The 24,355-nt window shown below is 35.0% G+C and overlaps 1 protein-coding gene across 24 annotated transcripts in view; it reads right to left on the bottom strand.

Annotated features, from left to right (window-relative positions):
* The window catches only part of SOX6 (SRY-box transcription factor 6), a 655,463-nt gene that overhangs the window by 205,069 nt on the left and 426,039 nt on the right, over window positions 1–24,355 (bottom strand). For all 24 annotated transcript variants that reach the window (XM_032241027.1, XM_032241046.1, XM_032241032.1 and 21 more), the window contains 2 exons: window positions 9,605–9,777; window positions 6,673–6,741 (listed from right to left, as the gene is read on the bottom strand). In XM_032241027.1, the coding sequence (XP_032096918.1) occupies window positions 6,673–6,741; window positions 9,605–9,777 (242 nt within the window). The remainder of the gene's footprint in view (window positions 1–6,672; window positions 6,742–9,604; window positions 9,778–24,355) is intronic.

Raw genomic sequence — 24,355 nt, forward strand, 5'->3', positions numbered from 1 at the left:
TGTATAGCTACCTATCCTCCCTCTATCCAGTTAATGAGAATCATGAGGATCTCTAGATGACGTTTTCGAGTTTAACATTCTCTGAAAGTGGTGGCAGGGTAGAGAGGTAATATTTAATACAACTATTACAGTAGTACTTTTTCAAGGGTTTCCCAAATTCCATCTTTAGAGAACTGTCTTCACAATTTTGCCATATCCAAGTATCTAAAACTACCTAACTATGATTTGCTTAAGGTTTTAATTTGACTTTTTCTTCTGGCATAAATACACTTACTTCAAAAGGAAACTTCATATAATACTTCAAATAGAAAATTAAAATCACTTGTCATAAATAGAAGATAATCAGATAATCATGTAAAAAAATATTAAATTTATTTAAATTCTAGCTGAATGCCACATTGCGTCCAAAGGCTCTGAGAATAAGATGATCTCACTATCTCTCTCTCTCTCAGATATCGGCACATAGTAGAAGAGTATTAAAGACTAACATTAAACTGAGCCCTCAATGTAATGAGAAGGATCAAGTTAAAAAAAAAGAAGAGAGATATTTTCCCCGGAGGATTGATTCAGTATTATGTAATGTCACATGCTGGCCTCACCTGGAACATCTAACCCTCTCCGCTGCACCACACTCTGACACTGAAGAGGTAAGGCACTCTCCCACTTTAATTCCAAAAAGAAGCAGAGACTTTAGTTTCCCTGAATTTTTAGTATCACTGGTTTGGGAGAGAGCTGAGGAGTACAGTGCAGTGTAAGAGATAAACACAGATGGAGAAGGGAGGGTCATGTAGAGACTGAAGTAACCGAAGGATAGTGCAGAAAAAGCTTTGAGATTCACCTTCAGGTTTTGGTCTGCTGAATGAGATCTTTGCCATAAAGCCACATTTGGAAAAGCAGGTAACCAGCTAATTCCATAAGAGTATCTCTTGGGATCTGGTCAGTTCTCTTACTTTTAGGTGTATTCCAACTATAACAAACAATCCAGCATGACTAACGTGGAAAAACTAAATGTAGTTTTAGTTCACAACAAGAATTTGTAATTTTTGCTGTTACAGTCCTTGCTAGTCATAATTATATCGCTTTTACCTATTCTTTATAATCCAGAATCTTTATTATTAAAATGTTTGAAGCAGACTATAGAGCATCTATCATTACTTTTAAAGTTAATTAGATTACATAAAAGAAATAATTAGATTTGCATTTTTATCTTGGTTTTTAAACATCCAAAGATCACAACAGCCTGCCTGTGGGCAATTAAAAACAGCATACAGCAGAGACATAGGGAGAGGAAAAAAGGGTCTGTTTTTCCTGGCTAATTCATGACTGAAGATAGAATTACAAAATATTTTAAGGGCTTGCTGAAGCTAGAGGCTAATCCGAGACTTCTAAGTTTTGTTTATACCCCTCATTTCATTGCAAGGGAGTATCAGATGCATGTGCAGTGCCGATAGAAGTATCAAATTACTTTCAATGGGTTTATTTAGTCCTTTTCAGAGAATGTTGGAAGGAGATCCATTACCTGATCAATAACATACAAAAAAGGACTATTTGCTAGAGCCAAAACAGGAGGACTGTAATTGATTTCTGTTTATCAATGCTAAATACAAATAACAAAGAAATACAACCTAAGACAGAGGGACTATGTGAGACTGAAGTCAGCTTCTGACCATCCTCAGTTATTTTATTGGCGTCTCCAGCCATCTCCAAAAGACAATAAATGGAAGGTGCAGCTCTTAAAATTAGAGGTCAATTAGATACTTAACGATGAAGCATATCTTCAAATATATATCTATTATTATTATGCTAGCAAAAAATTAATTAAGTAGGTCAAGCAGGCCATGAAGGCTAATGTACAGAGTAATTATTTCTGATCTTCAGACCACTACTTCACATAAAAAGGTAGTCCTTTATTCTGCTCAGCAGATACCTGAAATGCCTGTAGTTAATCATATTGAAGGAAACAAAAGGTAAGGTTTATCTCCTTAAAAAGTGAGAGGACACCTCAAGTTACTCTGTTTAATTGTTTAATTGTAAATATTAGCATCTTTCTGATTAACAAAAAGGAAGAAGGGATAACACACATTTAATGATGCTCTACCACATGGCAAACACACAGACACAGAAAATATATCAATAGCACAGAGGAATATATTATAATCAAAATAAAAAACGCTGCATATGAAAGGTAATCATATATGCTTAAGAACAGAGTGAAATTCCCGTGAAGCAATGAACACTTGGTTTGAGTAAAAGAAAATAAGCAATATGTATTTCAGCATTTAAAATAAAAAGTTTTCAGATAAGACAAAGAATATTTGCAAAGATGCAGCAATGGCATTTAGTTCAGGCTTTCTACAGATAGTTTGTCATCTACTGTGCATGTTACTTGATGAGGGGAGGTCAATGAATATTGTGTATTAATCATAAAGAAAATAAAGCACTAAAAATTTCAAGTCTCACAATTATACCCAAAAAAGACATATGTGTAAGAATTGACTAAATCATTGGCCCTTGCCCCGAAAGCCAAATGCCCAAATAAAACCCCACCCAGCCAGTCCATTCTTAAGAGATTGTTGTTCAGTTCTGAGGAGAGGACATTGCTTATATAGCTCACAATACAAGCCACTTGAATAACTCTAAAATTGGAGCCTGAAGAGACATGAATAATTGGATAATACTATTCATTCTTGTAAAAGGAAGTTTCTCACAGTGATATTTTAATGAGCTGAATTCTTTTGCAAAGACTCAGTTCTAGCTGCAAAATTCCATCGTTAAATGTGTTCCTATTGACTCGCTATAGAAACCAAAGAATGTGGTTTACTGGATCCATAAAATATATATTCTCCAGATTCAAAACCATGATATGGTCAAATGAGGCTAGATGAATGAATATATGAAAAAATCAAGAAATGAGGATTTATGAAATGTTTTTTTGTTTTGCCTAGAATTGTCTTATATTTAATCATTGATTTAACAACTGTCAAATTAATTAAAAGTGAATTTTGTTTACCAATTAGCATAACTCAGAAGGAAAATGCTTCAAAATATTAGCTAAGATACTACAGTTCAATGAGTGGGAGACGGAGGATGAAATTACTGAAGCAGTTATCTTTCTTTGGAATTTCAACCTAAGAATCAACATTCCCAATTCCAAAGATCCATGTTTCATGGCCTATTAGTTTTGCTTTCCGTAGACTTGGTTTAAAAAAATAATGTTTTTGTTCTGGAAATATCAAAAATGCCTATTTTTTTTCTGGGCTCCATATCAGGAGAATTACTTAATATGTAAAAAATTAGAGAAATCACCATTTTTCCCAAAGCACAGAGGGATTTGAATTTACAAAGCAAACATTCTCATAAAAGACCTAATATTAGGGTGACATTTTAATAGCCATTCATAATTATTATCCTGATTTATTAAAAGGTAAAAACCGATTTGTCAAAACTATAAAAACAGTTCACAAAATCATTAATCATACTTTTCTATCATGGTTTACATGACTTTAGAAGAATCTATTTAAAAGTTTAGCTCAAATTTATGAAGGCAAAATAATGTTAAAAAATATATTCAAGAAACAAATATAAATAAAATTGGTCTTAACTGCACATATAAGTACTGAATAATTGCAAATAAAACAAACATGGGAAATTTTATAATAGTATCTTAATCATGCCTTTTCCTACTTCTAATGAAAAATCCTGTTTTTCAATTTGTGGAAACCATTCAGGTTTTCATTTGTTTCCATTATAATAGACCCAGATGTGTTTGTGTGGGGTTGTTACAAGAGGTTAGGCACTCTTCCCTTTATTTCTATTAAAGCTTGCAAATTGGGGGGAAAAATAGTACTGATTTAGAAGTCAGCATTCTCAACTACAGAAATGATTTTGAATGCAACCACATCATACTGATGACCCATAGCCAATTGCCATCATTTAATCTTGCTGACCACGTTAGCTAATAGGTTCTAGGACTCAAGATATAAAAAGAAAAAAAGTATCAAACTTGCTCAAATTGTCTCTATATTCATCATTTGCTTTTGAAAGAGAAATTAGGTTTTATTTTTAATAACTTCAATTTTTATCTTTAATAATCTTGTTTTATCCTTTGTTCTGTTTTGTGTTCAAATAAGAAAGTGTTTCTTTTCTTGATAGAAAAAAATGTTTGAAGCATCCCTTAAGTCTCATATTTTGCTCAAAAAGCATTTACAATTTACCCAACAATAATCTCTTTCCTAAATTTGATCAAATTTCAAAACCCATTCCCCATCCAAAGAAAAATGGAAGTCTGAATATCAAATACCTGTTTTGTGTCAGAGATGAATACATGTTGTGTAAGGAGTACGTGATTTTCAGCATTTGAAAAACTCTTTGAATGGTCTTATATGTAGACGGTAAATACTGGCAAGATCTGCCATGAAGCAATAGCTCAGGATAGAATGAACTATCAATACAGGTCTTATTGCTTTCTCTTATATATATTTTTTTAAATTAATTCTTATTACAAACAATTTTATATTTCTAAAGTGAATGTAACTCTGACATTGAATATTTTTATTTTATAATTTATACTGCTAAGTTCAAGAGTTGATTAGTTTAAATTTTAAAAATTTAAATGAGAAATATCCACAAATTTTAAAAGCAATTAAACTTCTATTATATTAGAAAACTTGAAAAAAATTACTCCTATCTTCTCAAATTGATGTTTCCAAATGTTCATTCCAATGAATATTTTAAGACCATGTTCTATAGTTTTCTGAAACATATGTAGTCAATTTTTAACTATAAAATCATATATAAGCAATACATACTAAAAATATTTCGTGAAAATATTCTAAACTGATTTGGCTGCTATTCACCTGAAGTTCCCAGTGCCACAGGAAAACATCAGTGAAGACAACCAGTCAGTACAAACAGCACTGTACTAAGAAGTAAAATATATTAGAAAAGAATAAACAAGTAAGCTATAAAGCAGTAGTAAAAACAATAATTAACTGATATACGAACACCTCGGGGAACTTCCTCCATTTCTGCTTTACAAATAGAAGAAACAGAGAGAACTAAATGGTCATGGTATTTAACACCTACTGAGTTCTTACAGAGGGATCTACAGAAAAATGTAGGAAGCCACAGGCTAAAAATCTTGACCTGAGCAGTAGGAGTTACTGAAAATTCTAATAAGGGCAGAACAAGAGAACACCTGGACAGTTATTTAATTAAGGATCTCAGCATGAGCCATAAAGGAGATATCAGGATGAGAAACTATTCTAAGATGTAACTGTAAAGGCTGGCTGTCAAAAATGCTAAAGACATTCCAACTCATCTATATTTGGACTTTTTATTTTGCAACATGTGTAGTTGAATATGGAATATTGAATAGGACAAAAACCAACAAAAATGTTGGCCAAGGCTTCTTACTGAAAATAGCTGGACAAAAATGCCAATTAGGTAAAGGAACTGCTTCCGATACCAAATTAGTATTTTAAGTGCAGTAACTACCTGGAACACTAAGTATAATAAACAAAAATGAAGCAAAGATCGAAGGTAAAATCATTGTTATTCGTCAATGAGGTAGAATATTGCAGTAAACTATGACTTCATGCTACTGATATTTAAAAAAACTATGGGAGAGCATGATATTAACCTCAAGAAAAGTAATAATATAATTCAGAATATGCTGGCCCAACTAGTTTGAATCATAGATTCCAGCAGGTTCTCTAATAATCAAGGGAAACAAGAGTCTGTGGTAGGATATGGATAACTCTGTGAATAGTATTTCTGAGAATTAATCACTAGATAGCCAGTTACTTATTCTAGGGCTTTCTAGAAGTCACAAAACTATATTCCTATTTGGAAATGGAGACCATTTTCCTTGCCTATCTCAAATAGCTGTTCATTGAATTAACTATCAAGTATCTAAAAGAATGACAGAAATCAGACCATCACCCTTCTTCCCCAGACCACTGTAATTATGATCTATATATTTGTACATTGCCATAAGAAAAAGGAATTTCTACACAATGTAGAAAATCCCTTTTTCTTATGGCAATGTAAAAAATGAATAATAATTCGTAATTATTTAGGAACAAGTTTTTCTTCCTTTATATACTGTAAGCTCCTTGAAGACAAACTATCACTCATTAATCTTTCTATTCCCTTCAGCATCTAGAAGGAATGCAGTTAATATTTGCTAAAGATTATTAATAGTTTTTTTCCAGATTTTTAACAGCCTTTTTCCAAATTATTAACAGCCTTTTTCCAAATTTTTCTCATAATTGGTCCAATTAGTCCTAACAAGTAAATTAAAAGTAAGCTTCTCTCTACAGTACCATGACATGGTAAAGTATAAAACAGAAAGTGGTCAGTGGTAATAAAAATAGCATCTGTATACTACCTGGGAAACCATTAGGTTCCCACTAGGTAGTGTTATGCAAATGGAAAAAAGAAAAAAAGATAAGGGTTATTTTGCTTACACATCACATCAGAGAAGAATGCTTAGACCAACACCTAGTCCATATTTCTTACATTCACTTATAGAGTTGTGTACAACATCCTTGAAAACAGCCCTATTGGTGCTGTTTATAAGACAGGGGTACATCTGCAGAGTTTTAAATTTCATTTTCAAGGAGGAAAGTATCTAAGTATAATCAGATGAGAGTAATAAAATACACTGACCTGGATCTGTTGCTGCAGGAGATTAATTTTGTGCTGCTGTTGCAGAAGTTGCTGCTGTTGTCTTGCAATCTATCAGAAATAAAGTTTCATTACGTTAAAATGAAATGCTTACACCTCTGCCATTACCTCAGGTATTTCTCCTGGTATTACAGCAATGTTTTACTGCACCTCTATGTGAAAGAGTTCCTACAAAATGAGAGAGGTCAAATCAGAAAGATGGATGAAAGGAAGAATTTTTAAACAAGTGCTATCTCTCTGCTTTATCTGTAGGAAAACTACCCCTTCAATTACATTTGTGAGCTATTCACCTATATCTGCACAGGTCAGCCAGAAATCATGGGAATTTAGAAATTTAATCCTGGTAGAATATAGATAGACAATCTCTGGCTGCATTTTTCTAAATGGCTTAATATGGATGTAAAAAGTAAAATCTGTAAGCAATACAGGAAAAAGCTTTCTATTACTGTTTAATATGGTCTACGTCAGCAAAACCTTTCCTGATACAAAGACTTTCAGAACTGATACATTAACAAATACTGTCAAAGGAGTGCCAAAGAACACAGCAAAAAGTAAAAAATCTTTAGCTTTTTTTGTTGTTGTTGTTGATGCTGTATGTGATGTACAAAATATTAAAAACAAATTAAGCTGTAATTTAACATTTACCCATTTATCCTTTTGAGGACAATGTGTTTATATTACAATGCAGGATCCATATACAAGTTTTATATTTCCTTGTTTCACCCAACAATCAAATGCAACATTTAAACAAATTATCTGCTCTATAATAAGAAATGTTAACCATTTAATGCAAGCCCTACTGATGACTGACTCTAGCTCTCAGGTGGTCAAACAGCTTCCTTCGGATAACAGTGTTTACTGTGAAGTATGAGTCAGGCATCAGGCTGCTTACTGACTCAAAAGCTGAGATGCTACAGCTTGAAATCCAGGGAGATGATCCTTAGTGAGAACAGACTCACTGCCATCCTAGGAAGCCAGAGAGAAAAGCAGCCAGAGAATACTTAGAAGGACTTCGTTTAGTGGTGACTTTTTGTCAACAGTGTCTTTTTTTCCTAGTTCTTGCTACTTCCAAAAGCCAGTATTCTAGAATGCATTATGTGGGAAGTGAAAATGAGTGTAGATCAGTTCCCAGCTATATACTTCCCAAGCCTTTTTGATGTTCTAGCTTACGCAGAGGCTGGAGAGGGAGTGCCCAAATTATATTTTATTCAACATAGAAGTCTGCTTCCAAATCTTGCTTTGTGATTTCTGATAACAACTGGTTCATACTGGAAGCCATGGTAAAGTTACACCTAATGTAGGCTACAGTGTGAGAAATGGGGACTACTCTTTCCCAGAGCTTTATACTTAAAATGGAAATAGTATTTAATCAGGTTTGAAAGGCCCACTCTGCTTGTGGATATTCAAATCAGAAATGTACAACTCACTCTGCAGCTCTAGGTATCGATGCTGGATCCTCTGAATATTTATTTCCTCTTAGCAAACCAGTGAAACACCACTAGGCATCTAATATTGATGGTCCCTCCTAAATGATAAAGTGCTGCATAGAAATGCATCCAAAACACCACAGTGCAATTACTATCATCCACTCTAGACGTATGGGTTTGACACAGTGAAGTATGGTACATAAGCACCATGTGGCTCAAATTCTGAATTTTATTTGCCAATCGGTTGAGCTACATGCTCGCTTCATTGAGCATGACAACCTAGTTTTAAGTGTCATTTAATTTTCATTTTGAAATATAATTACAAAGTGTTCACTGTAAGATATCACTCGTCTGCAAATGTGTCAAGATTAATTTGTGCTAGCTTATTCACAAGTGTCAATAGTTAATTACTGTGTCATCTCTGGATGGCTAAATGACATTCTAACTTCTGATTTTTTACAGTGTTCCTTTATGTTATTTTCCATTAGGGGCTGAGTCCATATTCCTACATGTGGGCAAATATTCAAGCATATAAAACAGCAGACATCACAACTCATTAAAATCAACAGAGCATATATTGCTCTATATACTCCTATAAAATAGATTTAACTGAAAAGATAATTCCAGTAATAATGTCAGATTCCTAAAAACTGCAAATTAATTTGGATACGTCTAATCTAAAGCATCAGGTACTACTCTATAGGATCATTGTTAGATTAATGTACTCTTAGGAGACAAGAAAAAAACATTTGGGAAAGTGATTTACTTTTAAAAGATAAACATTCAAATTTTGCTATTTTTCCTTCATTCTCACTTCTAAGTCATCAAGTCACATGCTTTTAGGAACCATGTACTAATTTGTATTCAATGACTTACCGATGCTATAAATAGTGACCATAAGATGTGTCATACAAACCAAGACAACTTTCACAAGTAGAAGAAGGCAGGGTATTATTACTCTAGAAAACAGGCACTAACCAGGGCTATATGGGGAAAACTGAAATGTATGGTCACCTCATTGGGCTTTAAACCTGAAGAAAATCACTGGACCAATGAGCTTAAAGATTCCCAAAGTTTTTTCTGGAACAGAATCCCCTTCTTCTGGATGAGGAAAATAAGGCCCTTAGAAAAGTCACTTACTCACAGTGAAGGTACAGAGGGATTATATGTGATGTCTATCTGAGTAAGTATACCTGAGTCATTAATCAAATCCAAACCTGAAACAATGTATCGTTTTAGTTATGCCCAACTGCTATGATGCCTTTCTTCGTCCACATATTCCCTTAGTATTCTTGAAGACCCTGCATTTCCAGAAGGCTTATTTGGTTGTTGTTGGTGGTTTTTTTTTTTTTTTTCCTTATTTTCTTCTTATTTTTTATTTTTATTTTTTAGGAAAGCTTACAACAAATAAGCCAATCAATGTGATTACTCTCTGAGCCTGGCACATTCCACATCTCCAGTTCGTCAGTGCCTTTTGCAGGGCTCACCTGTTCTTGCTGTTGGCGAGCAAGGTCCATTTGCTGCCGTTGTTTCTCAATTTGTGAGGCTGCCAGTTTTTTCTGTTCATCATGTGCTGCCAGAAGCTGCTCCCGTAAACTGATCAGCTGGGTAATCATGGTGGAGAGCTGCCGTTCTTTTTCTGCCAGGCTCTCAGGTGTACCTAAAATGGAAGCAAGAAGAGATCTCACAAGCTTGAGAAATACCTGGACGAATCAGGGAAAGAAGAGCAGAATTTAGAAAGGGACTATCCTAAGACATTTAAAGATCTGGGACAATGACTGGAGGCCATTGTGGGTGCAGAAACACCACAGAGTAATTACAGCAGTGGAATGAATGCTAGGTTCCTCACTGTTGTTGCCAATAAAAAGTATTGTCACTAGCAAAATTCTCACTCACTCTCCTCTCTTGATCTAAAAAAAAGCAGACCTACTCCATTCTCTCCTTTTTGCCCCCAGTCTATCTGATCAAGCTAGGAAATCCATGATATTTAATACAAAAGATCAGAAACTATAGATTATATTAATATTCTATAATCACCTCTAAGTTCAGCAACTAACAGTACCTAAGACATAGTAGATGCTTAATTAAAGTTACTTGAGGAAGTTTCTGACCCTTGCCCTCAGTAAAGTTTCTATTGTACAAAGATCTGTCATTGAAGTGACAAGAGATTGAAGGAATCAATCTCTTGGCCATAGAGAAAATTCTACAGAGAGAATTAAAACTGCCTCCAGTGAGAAAAGATTGAATGTGATTCTTTTTTTTCCTGAGAAAGGATCAAGCTGAAATTCCTAAGTTCATCAGTAAAGGCAACAGTGTTGCTTGGGGCGCTCCATCACCCCTTTGTCATTTGTCATTCTTCAAAGGGAAAAAACACATTCAAGGTTGAAAAGGTTATGCATAAGGATATCCTGTTTAATGAATATGATGTCGCTGAACACTTATGGTATGCACTAATGGTGCTGAACAGTTTTTTATGGGCAAATTGCACAGCTCTCCTAAGTAAAGGGTACAGAATCCTTTTGTGAATCTAAATTAGAGCATTTTACAGCAGCATAAGATAAGAATTTCAACCCACAGTATCTGAGCCACACGGATTTCATTATGAAGAAATGATCTGTGATTTGAAAGCTTTTCAGAAAAATGCCACCAGCTGTCAAAGGGGACAAAGATTGCCAATTTTTGTGTGTGCAGGAGAGACTTCCAACCTCCTTATGAAACCCCCTCATTCCTACTAAGAAAGTGCCAGTATGATCTGCAAAAATATTTTAATTATCAGTGGCCTTATTTTTCAAGTGGCCCAAAGGAGAAAGAGAAGCTTCAGAGGATGCAGGCTAGCTGTTGTTAGTATATGATTTCTGAAGGGTAAGACTGACGTCAACAGAGAAGCTACCACATTTAGGGCTATCATGGGATTCTTAAGGTCAACTGGTATCCTTAAAAAAAAAAAAAAGAAAGTTGCCAGTATCCCTTATATCCTTAGATTTACTGAGCTGAAAGATGGCCTAAAATCAAAATAAAAAGAAAAATAAAGTTGTTAGAAAGTGTATTCCACTGATAAGAAAACAAATGCTGTACCAAGGCTAGTGACCAGCTACTCTTTCTAGATCCTGAAATTTGTTAAAAGAAAATAGACTTTTACTTCAGCAATGGGAATTTCACCATGGTGAAAGGAAGAATTTCTTGGTACAGAATCTCTAAAATACAAAAGTAGGTTCCCAAAAAGAATCATAAGATATCTTAAGAACAAAGGCTTAAGTAATGCATTTGTTAATATATACAGGAATGAGAAAATACAAGAAAGAGATTTTTTAAATTTAAATATTGAATGGATTTTTAATTCAATACATATTTTCTGAATTGCAACTATGTGTCAGGTACTATATCCAGAACTAAAGACAGCCTGGCAAGTAAAAGCAGACACAGTCCCTACTCTTAGGCAGTTTGTAGTTCAAAATTTGAAGAAACAGGTCAGGTACAGTGACTCATGCCTGTAATCCCAGCATTTTGGGAGGCCGAGGCAGGTGGATCGCCTGAGGTCAGGAGTTTGAGACTGGTTTGGCCAACATGGTGAGACCCTGTCTCTACTAAAACTATAAAAATTAGCTGGGGGTAATGGTAGGTACCTGTAATCCCAGCTACTTGGGAGGCTGAGACAGAAGAATCACTTGAACTCAGGAGGCAGAGATTGCAGTGAGCCAAGGACACACCACTGCACTCCAGCCTGGGTGACAGAGTAAGACTCCATCTCAAAGAAAAAAAAAAAAAAAGAAAAGAAAAAGAAATCCAAGAGACACCTTAATCATGTAATCAAACATGTAAATTGTAAACTACAACTACATAGGGATTATAAATAAGACAAATATTTTGTGGGAGTTTAACCAAATTTGGGTGCCTAAGTTCAGGGAAAGTAACCTAAAAAGTCAACAAATTAACAGAAGGGTGAATAGGAATTAACTAGGCAAAGAGTTGCGAGTATGGTTTGAAGGAGCTTTCCAGAAAATGTGAAACTGCAATGACAAAAAAACTACAACTGAAGAAAGGGTTGCAAGAGGGTGGTTGGTGGTCAAGGAATTTTTCCAAAGGAGAAAACACTATGGGTAAAGGTCGTGTGCGTGTGTGTGTGTGTGTGTTTTGGGGGTGGGGGCAGTTTGGTTTGTTCCAGAAGTTGAAAGAAGTCAGTGAAACTTGAGCAAGGAAAATAAACAGGAATAGAGTATTAGATGAGGCTGGAGAGCTACTAAGAGGGCATACCATTCAGTCCCTTATACAGCATGTGTGATAATCTACACATTTATTCTAATAATGATTCCTAATCACTAAAGTATTTTAAGAAAGGAGTGATATAGTCATTTTGGTTGCAGTGTGGTGAAGAGATTGGAAAGATGAGATAAATGGGATGTATCCACATTTTATTATATATATTTTGTGCAATATACTTTTTTGTTATACCTGTGTATATGATGTGAGTTAAGAGAAGGTTTATTGGATATGGTGATAGTTAATGTAATTTTTTGTTAATAAAGAAGAGCTTACACAGGAACTTTTAGGCAAAGAACAATATAAGAGTTGGATCTAGTGTTTGGATTCTCCAATAAAGACTGGAAAATTTTCTCTTCTTCCATCTTAAACAATCTTTTCAACAATCTTCAACATATTCCCTTTTCTTCTCTGCATAGGCAAGAGAGAGGCTAAAGATGATACATAAATGACTTCTTAGCCTCTTCTGTTCACAGTAAAGATTTATAAATGCATTGGTGCTTCCAGGGTTTATATATATATATACAGTATATGTATACCTGAATTGATAGAATAACACTATTTAACTGAAACTAATTGTAAACAGTCAGTGGCATCTAAATATTTTTTTTGTACTTAAAAGATACACATTTAAAGAGAAAATGCAGAAAGCAACATTTTTAAATTTAGAATTTAAACATTCATATAAGGTTGTCACTATTTTTTCCTTAAACTTGAGGAGTACATATAGTCAACCACCACTATCTATAGGTTTCACATCCACACATCTGCTGATTCAACCAACCACAGACTCAGCCAACCTCAAATTAATAATGTTTTTTTTTTAAATAGCAATACAATAAGCAAACAGGATAACAACTAGTCACACAGCATTTACATTGTATTAGGTGTGATAAGGAATCCAGAGATTACATGAAATATGTGGGAGGATGTGCATGGGTTATATGCAAATACCAGGATATATTACCTAAGGAACTTGAACATCCTCAGATTTTTCAATGAATATATTTTGATTAGTGGCATTAAAAATGAAGTTGAAGTGAAGCATAGTAGTGTAACAAATCTGAAATCCCCCTGTATTGGGAATCATATATATAGCCACGTAGCCCTTGTGGCTCAAATTGGGGAAAAAATTTATACCATACAATTGCTTATATTCTAAATGTGCAGATCAGCTTGTGTGTGTGTGTGTGTGTGTGTGTGTGTGTGTGTGTGTGTGTGTGTGGCAGGCGGGCAGGGGATGCATTTTTCTGTTCTGTACCCACTGTATTTGTTCAGGTATAATGGTTTGAAGCCAAGCATTTAAGACCTATGATGCTGAATTTTCTGTTTAATTAACAGCGTGTTTATGCCACTGTAATAAAAATAACATCAAGTCTAACTCACACTGACCAACCAATGTGTAAATACAAATTATTTTATCTAAAGAAAATTAAACATCAAACTTTGCCATGGCAAAGGAACTACAATGGTCAGAGTGGCTGAAAGAACAGATAATTATGGAACATAAAGGAGCAACCTAAATATAGTCAAATTTTGTTAAGGTTGGAAGGGCCTTAGAATGCTCTTATTCATTAACTCTATGTAGAAAATAGTATATTGGCCAGGCTCAGAGGCTCATGCCTGTAATCCCAACACTTTGGGAGGCAAAGGTGGGAGGATCGCTTGAAGCCCAGAGTTTTGAGACCTACTTAGGCAACATAGTAAGAACCTGTCTCTCCAAAAAATTTTTGTAAATAATCAGCTGAGCATGGTAACCTATACCTGTAGTCCCAGCTACACAGGAGGCTGAGGCAGGAGGATTACTTGAGCCCAGGAGTTCAAGACTGCAGTGAGCCATGATTGTACCACTGCACTCCAGCCTGGGTAGAAGAGACTATCTCTCAAAAAGAAAGAAAAGAAAAATGATGTCCTAAATCATGTTTGGAGGTTTGATAAAATCAACTTGGGAAAAAAGTAGACCAATTTCTGATGATCTGCCCAGGCCAGCAGAGGTCATCAGGAGCTACCTAACATCATCTGTTTCATGTCCTTCAAGCTATCTTAAAATGATTCTCTAAAAAGCACTGCCAGAAAATAGTCTTCTGCCTCCCACATAAAAACAGAGGTAGTTTCATAAACCACAAAAAGGGAACCAGCAAAAACACTTCTGTACACAGCTTCTCTACAAGTCAGCATGCCTGCTTTTATCCAATATCACACACAATGTGCGCCTGACACTCTCTGCTATAAACTATATCTATTCTCCAACTCCAAAGACAGTGCAGCAGGGTTTTTTTTTTTCTTTTTCCTTTCTTTTTTTTTTTTTTGTTCCATGGGGTCGTCTTTATCCCCAAACCACATCTGTCTTGAGTTTCTCTCAGATTAGTCAGGTGGATCAGTGCTCCCCAGGGCCTGCTCCAGCTGAAGTATTTTAATTTGACTAAACACCTGATTTATTTTATCTCTCCGATGAGAAAGGCAGTTTGTCTTAATAGAGCCTGTCAGCCCACAGTCCCATTCACAGCAATTTACAGGCAGCCAGGGACGCTGGAAGAGAAGAGTGCCGTGATTCTGTATTTTATCCTCCTCCAGAAAGCACCTAAAAGCAGCTATTCACTGCTACTGCATGTGGCATTTTAGAACTGAATTAGCTTTTTATTCAAGTAACTACACTTGTTGTGAATAGCTTATCTGTAAAATTGCTACATTCACTACTGATTTTATTAACCTTTGGCTCTATCACAAAATGGTCTTCAGTTAGGAAAGACCTTTAAAATTGACACATTTTTTTTTTCTTAGGGGCCTTTATTCCAGTGACTTCAGATTTACTGAATTTGATCCATTGAATTCTTTACCAGTTGTACTTAAAATTTTTAGTCTCAATAGGAAGTCAATAGTGCGTAAATAAGGAAACACTTTTCAAAATATAAATATGATAGCAATTTCCCTCATCAAAAGTTTTCAAATACCATCTTTCATTATAACAGTTTCAAAATCACCCCTCTAGCCTTTTTTTGGTCACAATCTGGAGAGCTTGAAAAACAAATAATGAAAATGTACTATTTTTTTTCTAACTTTACAAACTATTACTACCTGTCCTCAGGCCCAAGGCCACAGAGAAGATTCAAATGAGAATTTAGGTAAAATAAGATAAATAATTATCTTATTGATGTAGCATGAAAAATTAAAATTAAAAAAATCAAGTTTAAAATTTATTTAAATGCCTTTTTTACATCAGTTCACAAAAGTGAGCACCACAATCTGCTAGTTAAGTTTGCCCATATTAAATATATAAAATCAAAATAAGTGATACTAAAAATAAGACTGGTCATTGGGAAGTCACTGAAGACCAGATCCAGATAAGGCAGGCAAACTGCAGAGCACTTTACTAAATGGGGATTTACCTCACCTCTTCTATAGTATTCCCATACCTATAACTTTTACAATATAAAAATTTTATATAGGTCATTCATTAAATAGCTATCCTCTGAAAGTGAGTCACTATTATGTGATAACAACTAAGTTTTTCTAATGAGAAAATCAGAAACAACACAGCAATGGAGAAGGAGAAAAAGAGTTAAGAGAGAAAAAGAGAAAATGAGTACAAGAACAGCTAAATTAAATTTTATGAATTTATTTGCATGCTTTTTGTCTCTAATAAAATGGGCTAGGCACGGTGGCTTACAACTGCAATCCTAGCAATTTGGGAGGCTAAGGTGGCAGAATCTTTTGAGGCCAGGAGGTTGATGCTGCAGTGAGCTATGATTGCATCACCACACTCCAGTCTGGGCAACAGGGTGAGATCCTGTCTTAAAAAAAAATAAAAATAAATGAAGGCCAATGGTGTTAAAATAGAATGTTTACCAAGCCAAATAAAATTAATAGTCAGCAAATGGCATTATATAGAAACATGTCCTAGGGAATTTAAAATAAGATTTAAACCTAGACATTCTCCTGTATTGGATCAATGCACACATTAATAAACTTAATAAGACTTAACAATGAAATTAAAAGAAACCTGGGTAACTAACAAATGTCTGTGTTTAGAGTGATGGGTAGGGATGGCATTGACACTGGAGTGGAGTTCTGATGGAGATACACTTTTTCACATCAATCCTAGAAAAATTAAAGCACTTAACAGTAATTCCAAAGCAACATCAATCAAGGAACTCAGCCAACAATCCAGAAAGCTTATAAATTAAGATGAAAACAAAAGCTCATAAGAACCGATTCCCTGGTCAGTTCTAATTCATTTTTTAATGGATATCATGTTAGAAGAAAGCCAAAATACAATGCTAGTCATAAAGGAAACTTTCATTGCTCTTTGCTGCCCACAGATAACCTGGGAAAACTGCTGCATCTTACACTGCAGCCTCCTCACACATCTGATGGACTGTGATGTCTCCATTTCACAAGCTCAGTCCATCATTTATTATTGGCCTTTTTTTGATACAGCCTTCTTTTAAATGTCACAAAACAGAACAGCAAAACGTCAACAAAAAATAAACAGGGTAAGCTGAAGAGACTAACAATCTATCAGAAGGTCCCCTGATAAAAGTTACTTTGTGGTGACTGCGTGAGAAAGGAACCCCTGTCCCAGCATACCAACAGCTAATTTGAGTTCTGAATCCAATAGCAGTTTTAAAAGCTTTCCACTCTAAAGGGCCCCAGTGCATCATAAAGATAAAGGATTTCAGTACAAAACCACCACAAAGGCCTCTATTATCTTATCAGTCTTTGGTTACAACAGCTGAACCAATATGACTAAATTCTGAATGACTTTTTTCAAAACAGCAGAATACTGGAATTTCTTTGTTTTCTCATCAGTCAGCTATTGTCATTGCTCCCATATGCTACTGTCCATTCCACAGTAAATAAAAAGTTTAATAAATGCAGCAATTGTGCTCTTAGGAATCTCTTAGGGACTACTACACAGGAAGTGTGCCTCATGAGTTGAGGTATAGGCTGTTTGTTACTGTTGTTTCCTTTTTCACTAAATGTATGAGAATTTCCTTCTTGATATTCACATTTAAAATGTCATTAGAATCTACTGTGTACAAACAAGGCAAAAATACCCAGGTATTCCCTAAATTAAGATCAAACTCTCCTGTTTTTACCAGGCATACTCAACTCTCCAACTTCCCCTCTTCCTAGCTGCAAAAGGAAGTCTATTCCTGGATCAACTGAGGTCTATTCATGTCGCAAATCCTAACAGAGCAAGAACAATCCATGGAATCCTGCCATCTAGGCTCATAACCTCACAGCTGGGCTTTTAGCCCATTGTGCTTTATAAGCCTATCCTTTTTGGATCTGTAAATGAAGGTATTCTGAAACATCTCTCCTCCAGTATAAGACAGGCTGTCTTCACATTACTGTTTTCTGTGGATGACCACCAGTCAGAGGCTACATCCTCATAACCTACATATAACAATAGTAATTTCTGGCCTTTCAGAAACATGAAATTCTTTGTTTTTTTAAAGAGGAAAAAAAAACAATTAAATAATTTGTGTCAATATAGCCACCAAGTATTGCAGGATTGGCTCTTTCTCTAGAAGCTCCATGAGAATTACGAGAGGAAGGGAAGGAGTAAGAAAAATAGACTTTAGTAAAAAGGCATTTTCTTAAAAATTCTTGTTATTGTCTTACTTAATCTTCATCCTAAAAGTTACATTGTTATTTTCATTTCACAGATGAAAAACTAAGCTATTGAGAAATAAAGTAATTTGACCAAGTCACAGAGCATTTAATTGAATTTGAATTCACATCTTCTGATTTTTAATCCAAAGGAGTCTAAGGTCTAAGGGAGAAGGATCTTCCCTCGCCTCACACTTAGAATACATAGCGAACTTCTAAAAGTTAGGAGCAATGCTCTGAGGCACCAAGAATCCTAATGCTATGTACAGCTTAGAGATATACAACTAAAAGGAATGAAGAAATATACAACTTCTCAGTTAAGGCTTTGTTTACAAAATAAGGCAAAAAGCTTGACTAGGCAATTAGACAACCAAAGAGGTCCATAAATTGAACTCTGACATCTTATGGATGTGAAAACAGATTTTGACTTAAGTGACATGCCTGAATTACTCTGGAAATTAGCAGCCAGCCTGGCAGACCAGATTCTCTGTATGCTTATTCCCCAACCCTTCTCTTCCCAAAGAGCATATGGCTTCCTGGTTCCAGGCCCAAATACAGTGATTATGCAGACTCCGACATTCTCTGGCATTCTCCAGCATTCCAGATACAATATTTACAACACCCATGAAAGTCTGAGAAATACACTCAAATATTTGCATGAGCCCTGTGTGCCACTGCCCCGGGTGCAGTATGTCTGTAGGCTGAGGCTGTCAGGTTCTAGCCAAGAGGAAGGTATGTGGAGAAATATAGGAAGTGAGCCTAGTATGGTTTGAGAAACTTCCCAGATACAACTAAGGCTTGGGACAGTTGCTCGTACAAACACACCACATACTGTGCCCATTTCTAGGGTGTATTTACAATTTGCCTAGAGGAAATCAAGGGAATCTCTGCCCTAGCCCACAATGCCCCTTAGTATAATAATAATAGCTTAAACTTATACTGCAATTGCTTTGCACTAGGAAAAGCTTTATATATGATCTATTCCTCACAACAGTCCTATGAAGTAGGTCATATTGTTACCTCCACTTTAAAGACGAGGAAATTGAGACATAAAAAGATAAATCAGATTGCCCAAATCCTTAGCTATTAAATTACATATCTAAGATTCAAAATCAGCCAGTCTGGCCACAGATTCTATCCTCTTAACCACTAAGATAAATGGAGAATGGAACCACCTTCTCAAAATGACTTTACCCAACAGACAAAGTAGCTGAGATTTTCCTTATAATCTATTTTTAAGGATGTTTTGTTGGACTATAATATTTCCTGAGATTCTTACTAAAGTGAAAGCACTTACCTAGGGAAGTATCTATGACACTTCATTTTCTTTAAAATAGCCCAATGACTAGTACAATGTCCCGTGACCTTTCAGTCCAAGTCACAAATATCCAACACTGCTTGTAGTCATCTAATTTACTCTCTTCTTCTCATACTTACTGTAATACTCTTTCTTCTTCTCACTCTGATCTTGTTCCCTCCAAGTTCACTGGTGCTCAGAACTCTACTTTGATTCCTAATTTTCATTCCACTAGATCTGGACCTCTGGACCTGGACTCTCAAATGGTGGAAATTTGGCTTTCCCCAACAGACTGATTTGATTTGACCAGACCTCTGGCTTTTTTTTTTTTTTTTTTAAGACAAAGTCTCACTCTGTCACCCAGGCTGGAGTGCAGTGGCGTGATCCCGGCTCACTGCAACCTCTGCTTCCTGGGTTCAAGCAATTCTCCTCCCTCAGTCTCCTGAGTAGCTAGGACTACAGGTGCCTGTCACCACACCCAGCTAATTTTTGTATTTTTAGTGGAGATGAGTTTACACCATGTTGCCCTGGCTGGTCTTAAATTCCTGACCTCAGATGATACCCCAGCCTCAGCCTCCCAAAGTGCTAGATTACAGGCGTGAGCCACCACGTCCGGCCTCCTCTGGCTTTTTAGTGCCCCATTTTGGCTCCTCTATGAATTCCCCATTCCAGGTCTGTTATTAAAAAAAAAAAAACACATCCCTTCCCCAAAATCATTTGATCAGCAATCTAGATAGTCCAGTTCAGTCATGTTTTTTCTGTGTTGTCTATAGTTATCAAGTCATCCCAGTGGATGTGGCTGTTGCCAGTACTGAGGCTTTGATGAAAATGTGTGCTAAAAAGAAAGTTAAATTCAAATGAAACTGACCAACAAAGGAGATTACGTTTTTATATAATCATAGATAGTTCACAGTTTCCTGAATTATATGATATAAGTATATATGATCAGGTAACAGGAAAGAAACACAGATCCCACCTACCACAAAATCATATTATGAGTCTATAGAGGGAAAATGGAAATGGAAATTTCATATTGACTCCAAAAACTTCTATTGCTTTGATTATTCTTTTATAGTTGAATATAGCTGGATAAATAGCATGTTCTTTTCATTCACAATATTGACCTTACTGATTTCTGGGTAAAATAGTTGCTGCCAAATACATCTCATCAGTGTATTATGGAAACAAAACTTCTTTCAAGGTTATCTAATGTTTCCTATGTAGCATTCACAATATTCAGGACACAGATAATAATTGAATGTCAAACAGAAGAAAAGGCAATTAAAGACTGGGTCCAGAAATGATCAAGAGTCTCCCGTTACAGGATTATTTTGAACACACTAACGTAGAACATAAATAAAATTTTAAAAAGAAATTTCTAAGCCTCTACTTATAAAGATCAAAAGTTAACATACATTTGTTCAACCTGTAAAAAATAATTAGTCACAATAGGATGTCCTATTCTCATATTAAGACATTCTTTAGAAATGTATAGAAACGCCTAATCCAAGATTTTTGTTGTTGTTATTGTTGTTGTTATTGTGAGACTGGGTTTTGCTCTTGTTGCCCATGCTTGGAGTGCAGTGGCTCCAACTTGGCTTCACTGCAGGCTTCACCTCCCCAGCTCAAGCAGTTCTCCTGCCTCAGCCTCCCTAGTAGCTAGGATTACAGGCACCTGCCACCATGCCTGGCTAATTTTTTTGTATTTTTAGTAGAAACGGGGTTTCACCATGATGGCCAGGCTGGTCTCAAACTCCTGGCCTCTGGTGATCCACCTACCTTGAACTCCTGAAGTGCTGGGATTACAGGCATGAGCCACTGTGCTCAGCCAATTCATGATTTTTAGAGTTAAAATCACTTTATGCAATAATTGCAGATTACAAATGGAGTTTAAGAAGTTTGGAAAACTCACTTTCTAATGTAACTTTAAAATGCTCAGGGTTTTACAACTTTCAGACTAGTAACATTTAGGATTTTTAAATTTTTTAGCTGGAAAGCAAAAACTGGATATGTAATCTAGAGACACAAAGAAAAATATATTAAAAAACGAGCCTCATAGGGAATATAATACCACAATTGGTAGTATTTAAAAACAATCTTAGCAGTGATGGACATCACCTTTTGAAGAAGCGAACATCTGAAAAGGCAATGAGATCATCGAAGTTGAACTTAAGGGTAATACTTAAAAAGATTGTTGCTTGTAAAAAATTATTGTAGCATCAGTGGTCCCAGAATTGTAGAGGCAGCAAACACAGATCTCAAGCATATTTTCCCTACTGGGCTCTCTTGGGTTCCTACCCAAGTTCAAAGCCTTTGCTGTGAATTAGTAAAAATTTACTCTAGTGCTACTCATAATTCTATAGAGAAAACTTGTGGAGAGGAAGAGCAAATGATAGGCTATAATGTATACTTCCTACTTGTCAGCTCCTTAAGGGGAGGATCTATGTCACTTGCATCTCTGTGACAAGGCACAAACATGACTACAGTGCCTACTACTCATTTTGTAGTCAGTAAATTTGAAATGAGCTAATAACCAACTCCAAATAATTAGTTCTCAGAATAGTTGGTGATGGGCAGCGAAAGATTAACAAACCAGATAGAATTGCTCTGAACCACACGAATATTTGAGCCATAACCAAGTTGATTCTAGTTTGGTAACCACTGTAACTAACTGAACTCACCAGCCATCCCCACTGTTGTATAAGTGGTAGAAAATTAAATCTAATGAGAAGACAAGAGATTAAGAATTTGAACTAAAGAAACATTCAATAAACTTTTTTTTTTTTTAGCACAAATGATAGTCCGAATACTTTCTATGTGCTAGGATTAGCATTTAGCATTTTTATCTCTATTGCAACAAACTTGGGAAAATGATGCTGAGAAAGGTTCAAATATGTTCAAGATCACACAGCTTGTTAGCTTGTAATCAATAGAGCCATGATTTCCAAGCCAGTTGGTCTGAATCCCCAAGCCCAGCCTCTTTTCAGTAAACCATAAATGTTTCTAGAAAAAAAGAGAAAGAAAAATACATGCCAACTAGCTTAAGATAATGACTTCACATAGCCTTCAATAATTCTTCCTACATTTTAAAACATTAAAATACCTTGTTGGGAGATACAGTGATATTAAAGGGCACACTAATTTATATTTAGAATAATTACAATTTAATGTTATTTAAGATCTGTGAACAGTAAAGGAAGTCTGATGGCTCAGGGAACTGAGCCTCCATCAACAAATTTGAAAAATCTCTACTCAGAAAATACTACATCTAGAAATTCAATTTTGAATTGTATAAAAAATTCAAACAAACAGTTCTAATAACACAAACTATAATTTGGAAGGCAGAATTAACTAGAGAACCAAATATATTATATAAACTAAGCAAATTTACAGGAAACATTTAATAGTAATTTATATTATTGTATTAACTCTTTCTAACATTACTTCTTCCAAAAAAATTAAATTATATGTCAAGACATGGGTATCAGAAAACAGGTTCTAATTCTTAATTGCCCAGAGAAACAACTGCCAACAGAGTCACAGATGATTGACAATTAATTCACCTTCCATAATGCCACCAAAGTTTTTATAGGAGAATGTTTTCAGAAGTCATACTTTATATGAAAAAAGCCATTCATTAGTTGAATTTCAAAAGTTGCAAGAATGACTCTGTGTCACTATTGGTTGGTCCAGAGATCAGGTTTCTCAGTTTTTAAGTCTGCCTCCTGCTCAATCTTCTCACTCTGTATTTTGTACACCCTTACTACCCAAGAAGATTTTGGCCAGCTGGCTCACTTTCTACAGTTTATTTAAGAGATTTATAGGTATATTGAAAACGTTTTTACAAGCTATCAGTAACCTCATTTGAGAATCCTGTTCCACTTGTCAAAAACAATTTTAATTAAAGGGGTATTTGCAGATAGTTTCTTTTACACCTAAAGGTTTAAAACAGAGTTGAAAGTGTTTAAAGTGCTCATTGACCTTATAAAAACAATGCATTCTTTCCGTCATACTGACACATCTTATAGAATACCTTTTAGTTCTTTCTAAAATGTTAGTAGGATCTTGTCTAAATATTTAAAGTGTTGTGATTCTAAGAGTACTCAATGATGGTGCACTGATGAAAAATATGTTATGTTCCTTGACAAAGAAAATTTACTTGATCACCTTTTCAGCAACAATAACATATAAAATCTTCTAAGTTACCTTATTAAGTCATTTTTATTTTAATTTTTTTACTATTAGCTGGTTCTCCAAGCCTATAACAGTTCCGGACATACAGTAGGTCTTCAAAATATACCAAAAATAAAAATCTCTTTAAGGATTCCATCATATGAAGTCAGTCATAAAATATATCATCTAAAGCTAGGACATTTAAATGAAAGAAGGTGCTGTTAATTATTATGTCAAGAACACGGGTGTAGAAACCAGGACAATACCAGGTAAGCCAGGATATATGAATACCCAATCATAAGTTATTCTCATTTAATGTCAGTTTCTGACTGGGTAATATTACATAAATGGAACCCTATAGTTGATTTTTCAATGTCATAAAAATTCCCTGGAATTAACTTATGTAGCGGGCAAGCCTGAAATATAAATAGCACTATTCTTTAGAATAATTAGGCTCAATTCATCATTATTTAAAATATGTTGAAACTCATAATAAAGAAATATATATATGTATGTATTATATAAATATATAGATATAACTCATTAAAGTAAACCTAACAGTGTATAGGTTCTAATAATATTGGTTTCATAAAGTTTGTTCAAATGCTTCTTATTTGCAAAGTATTTTGAAGAGAGATTTTTAATTTAAAATTCATAGAAATAGTAAATCTATTTTTCATGAAAACTGATTTCCAATTAAGGAGATATTAAGATCATTCTCATTTTTCCCATTTTAGAAGAGAAAAACTTATACTTTCACTAGTAATTAACTAAACGACAGAAAACTGCCCATGTAAAAAATGATGAGAGTATTAAAATATCTAATTTTCATAGCACTGTTATGAATTTTAATTTTTATATTAAGCATATGTTCAACTCATATGATGAAAATACA

This window comes from Sapajus apella, unplaced genomic scaffold (genome assembly GCF_009761245.1).
Source record: "Sapajus apella isolate SASKATOON/1434 unplaced genomic scaffold, GSC_monkey_1.0 scaffold47, whole genome shotgun sequence".
Classification (NCBI taxonomy): Eukaryota; Metazoa; Chordata; class Mammalia; order Primates; family Cebidae; genus Sapajus; species Sapajus apella.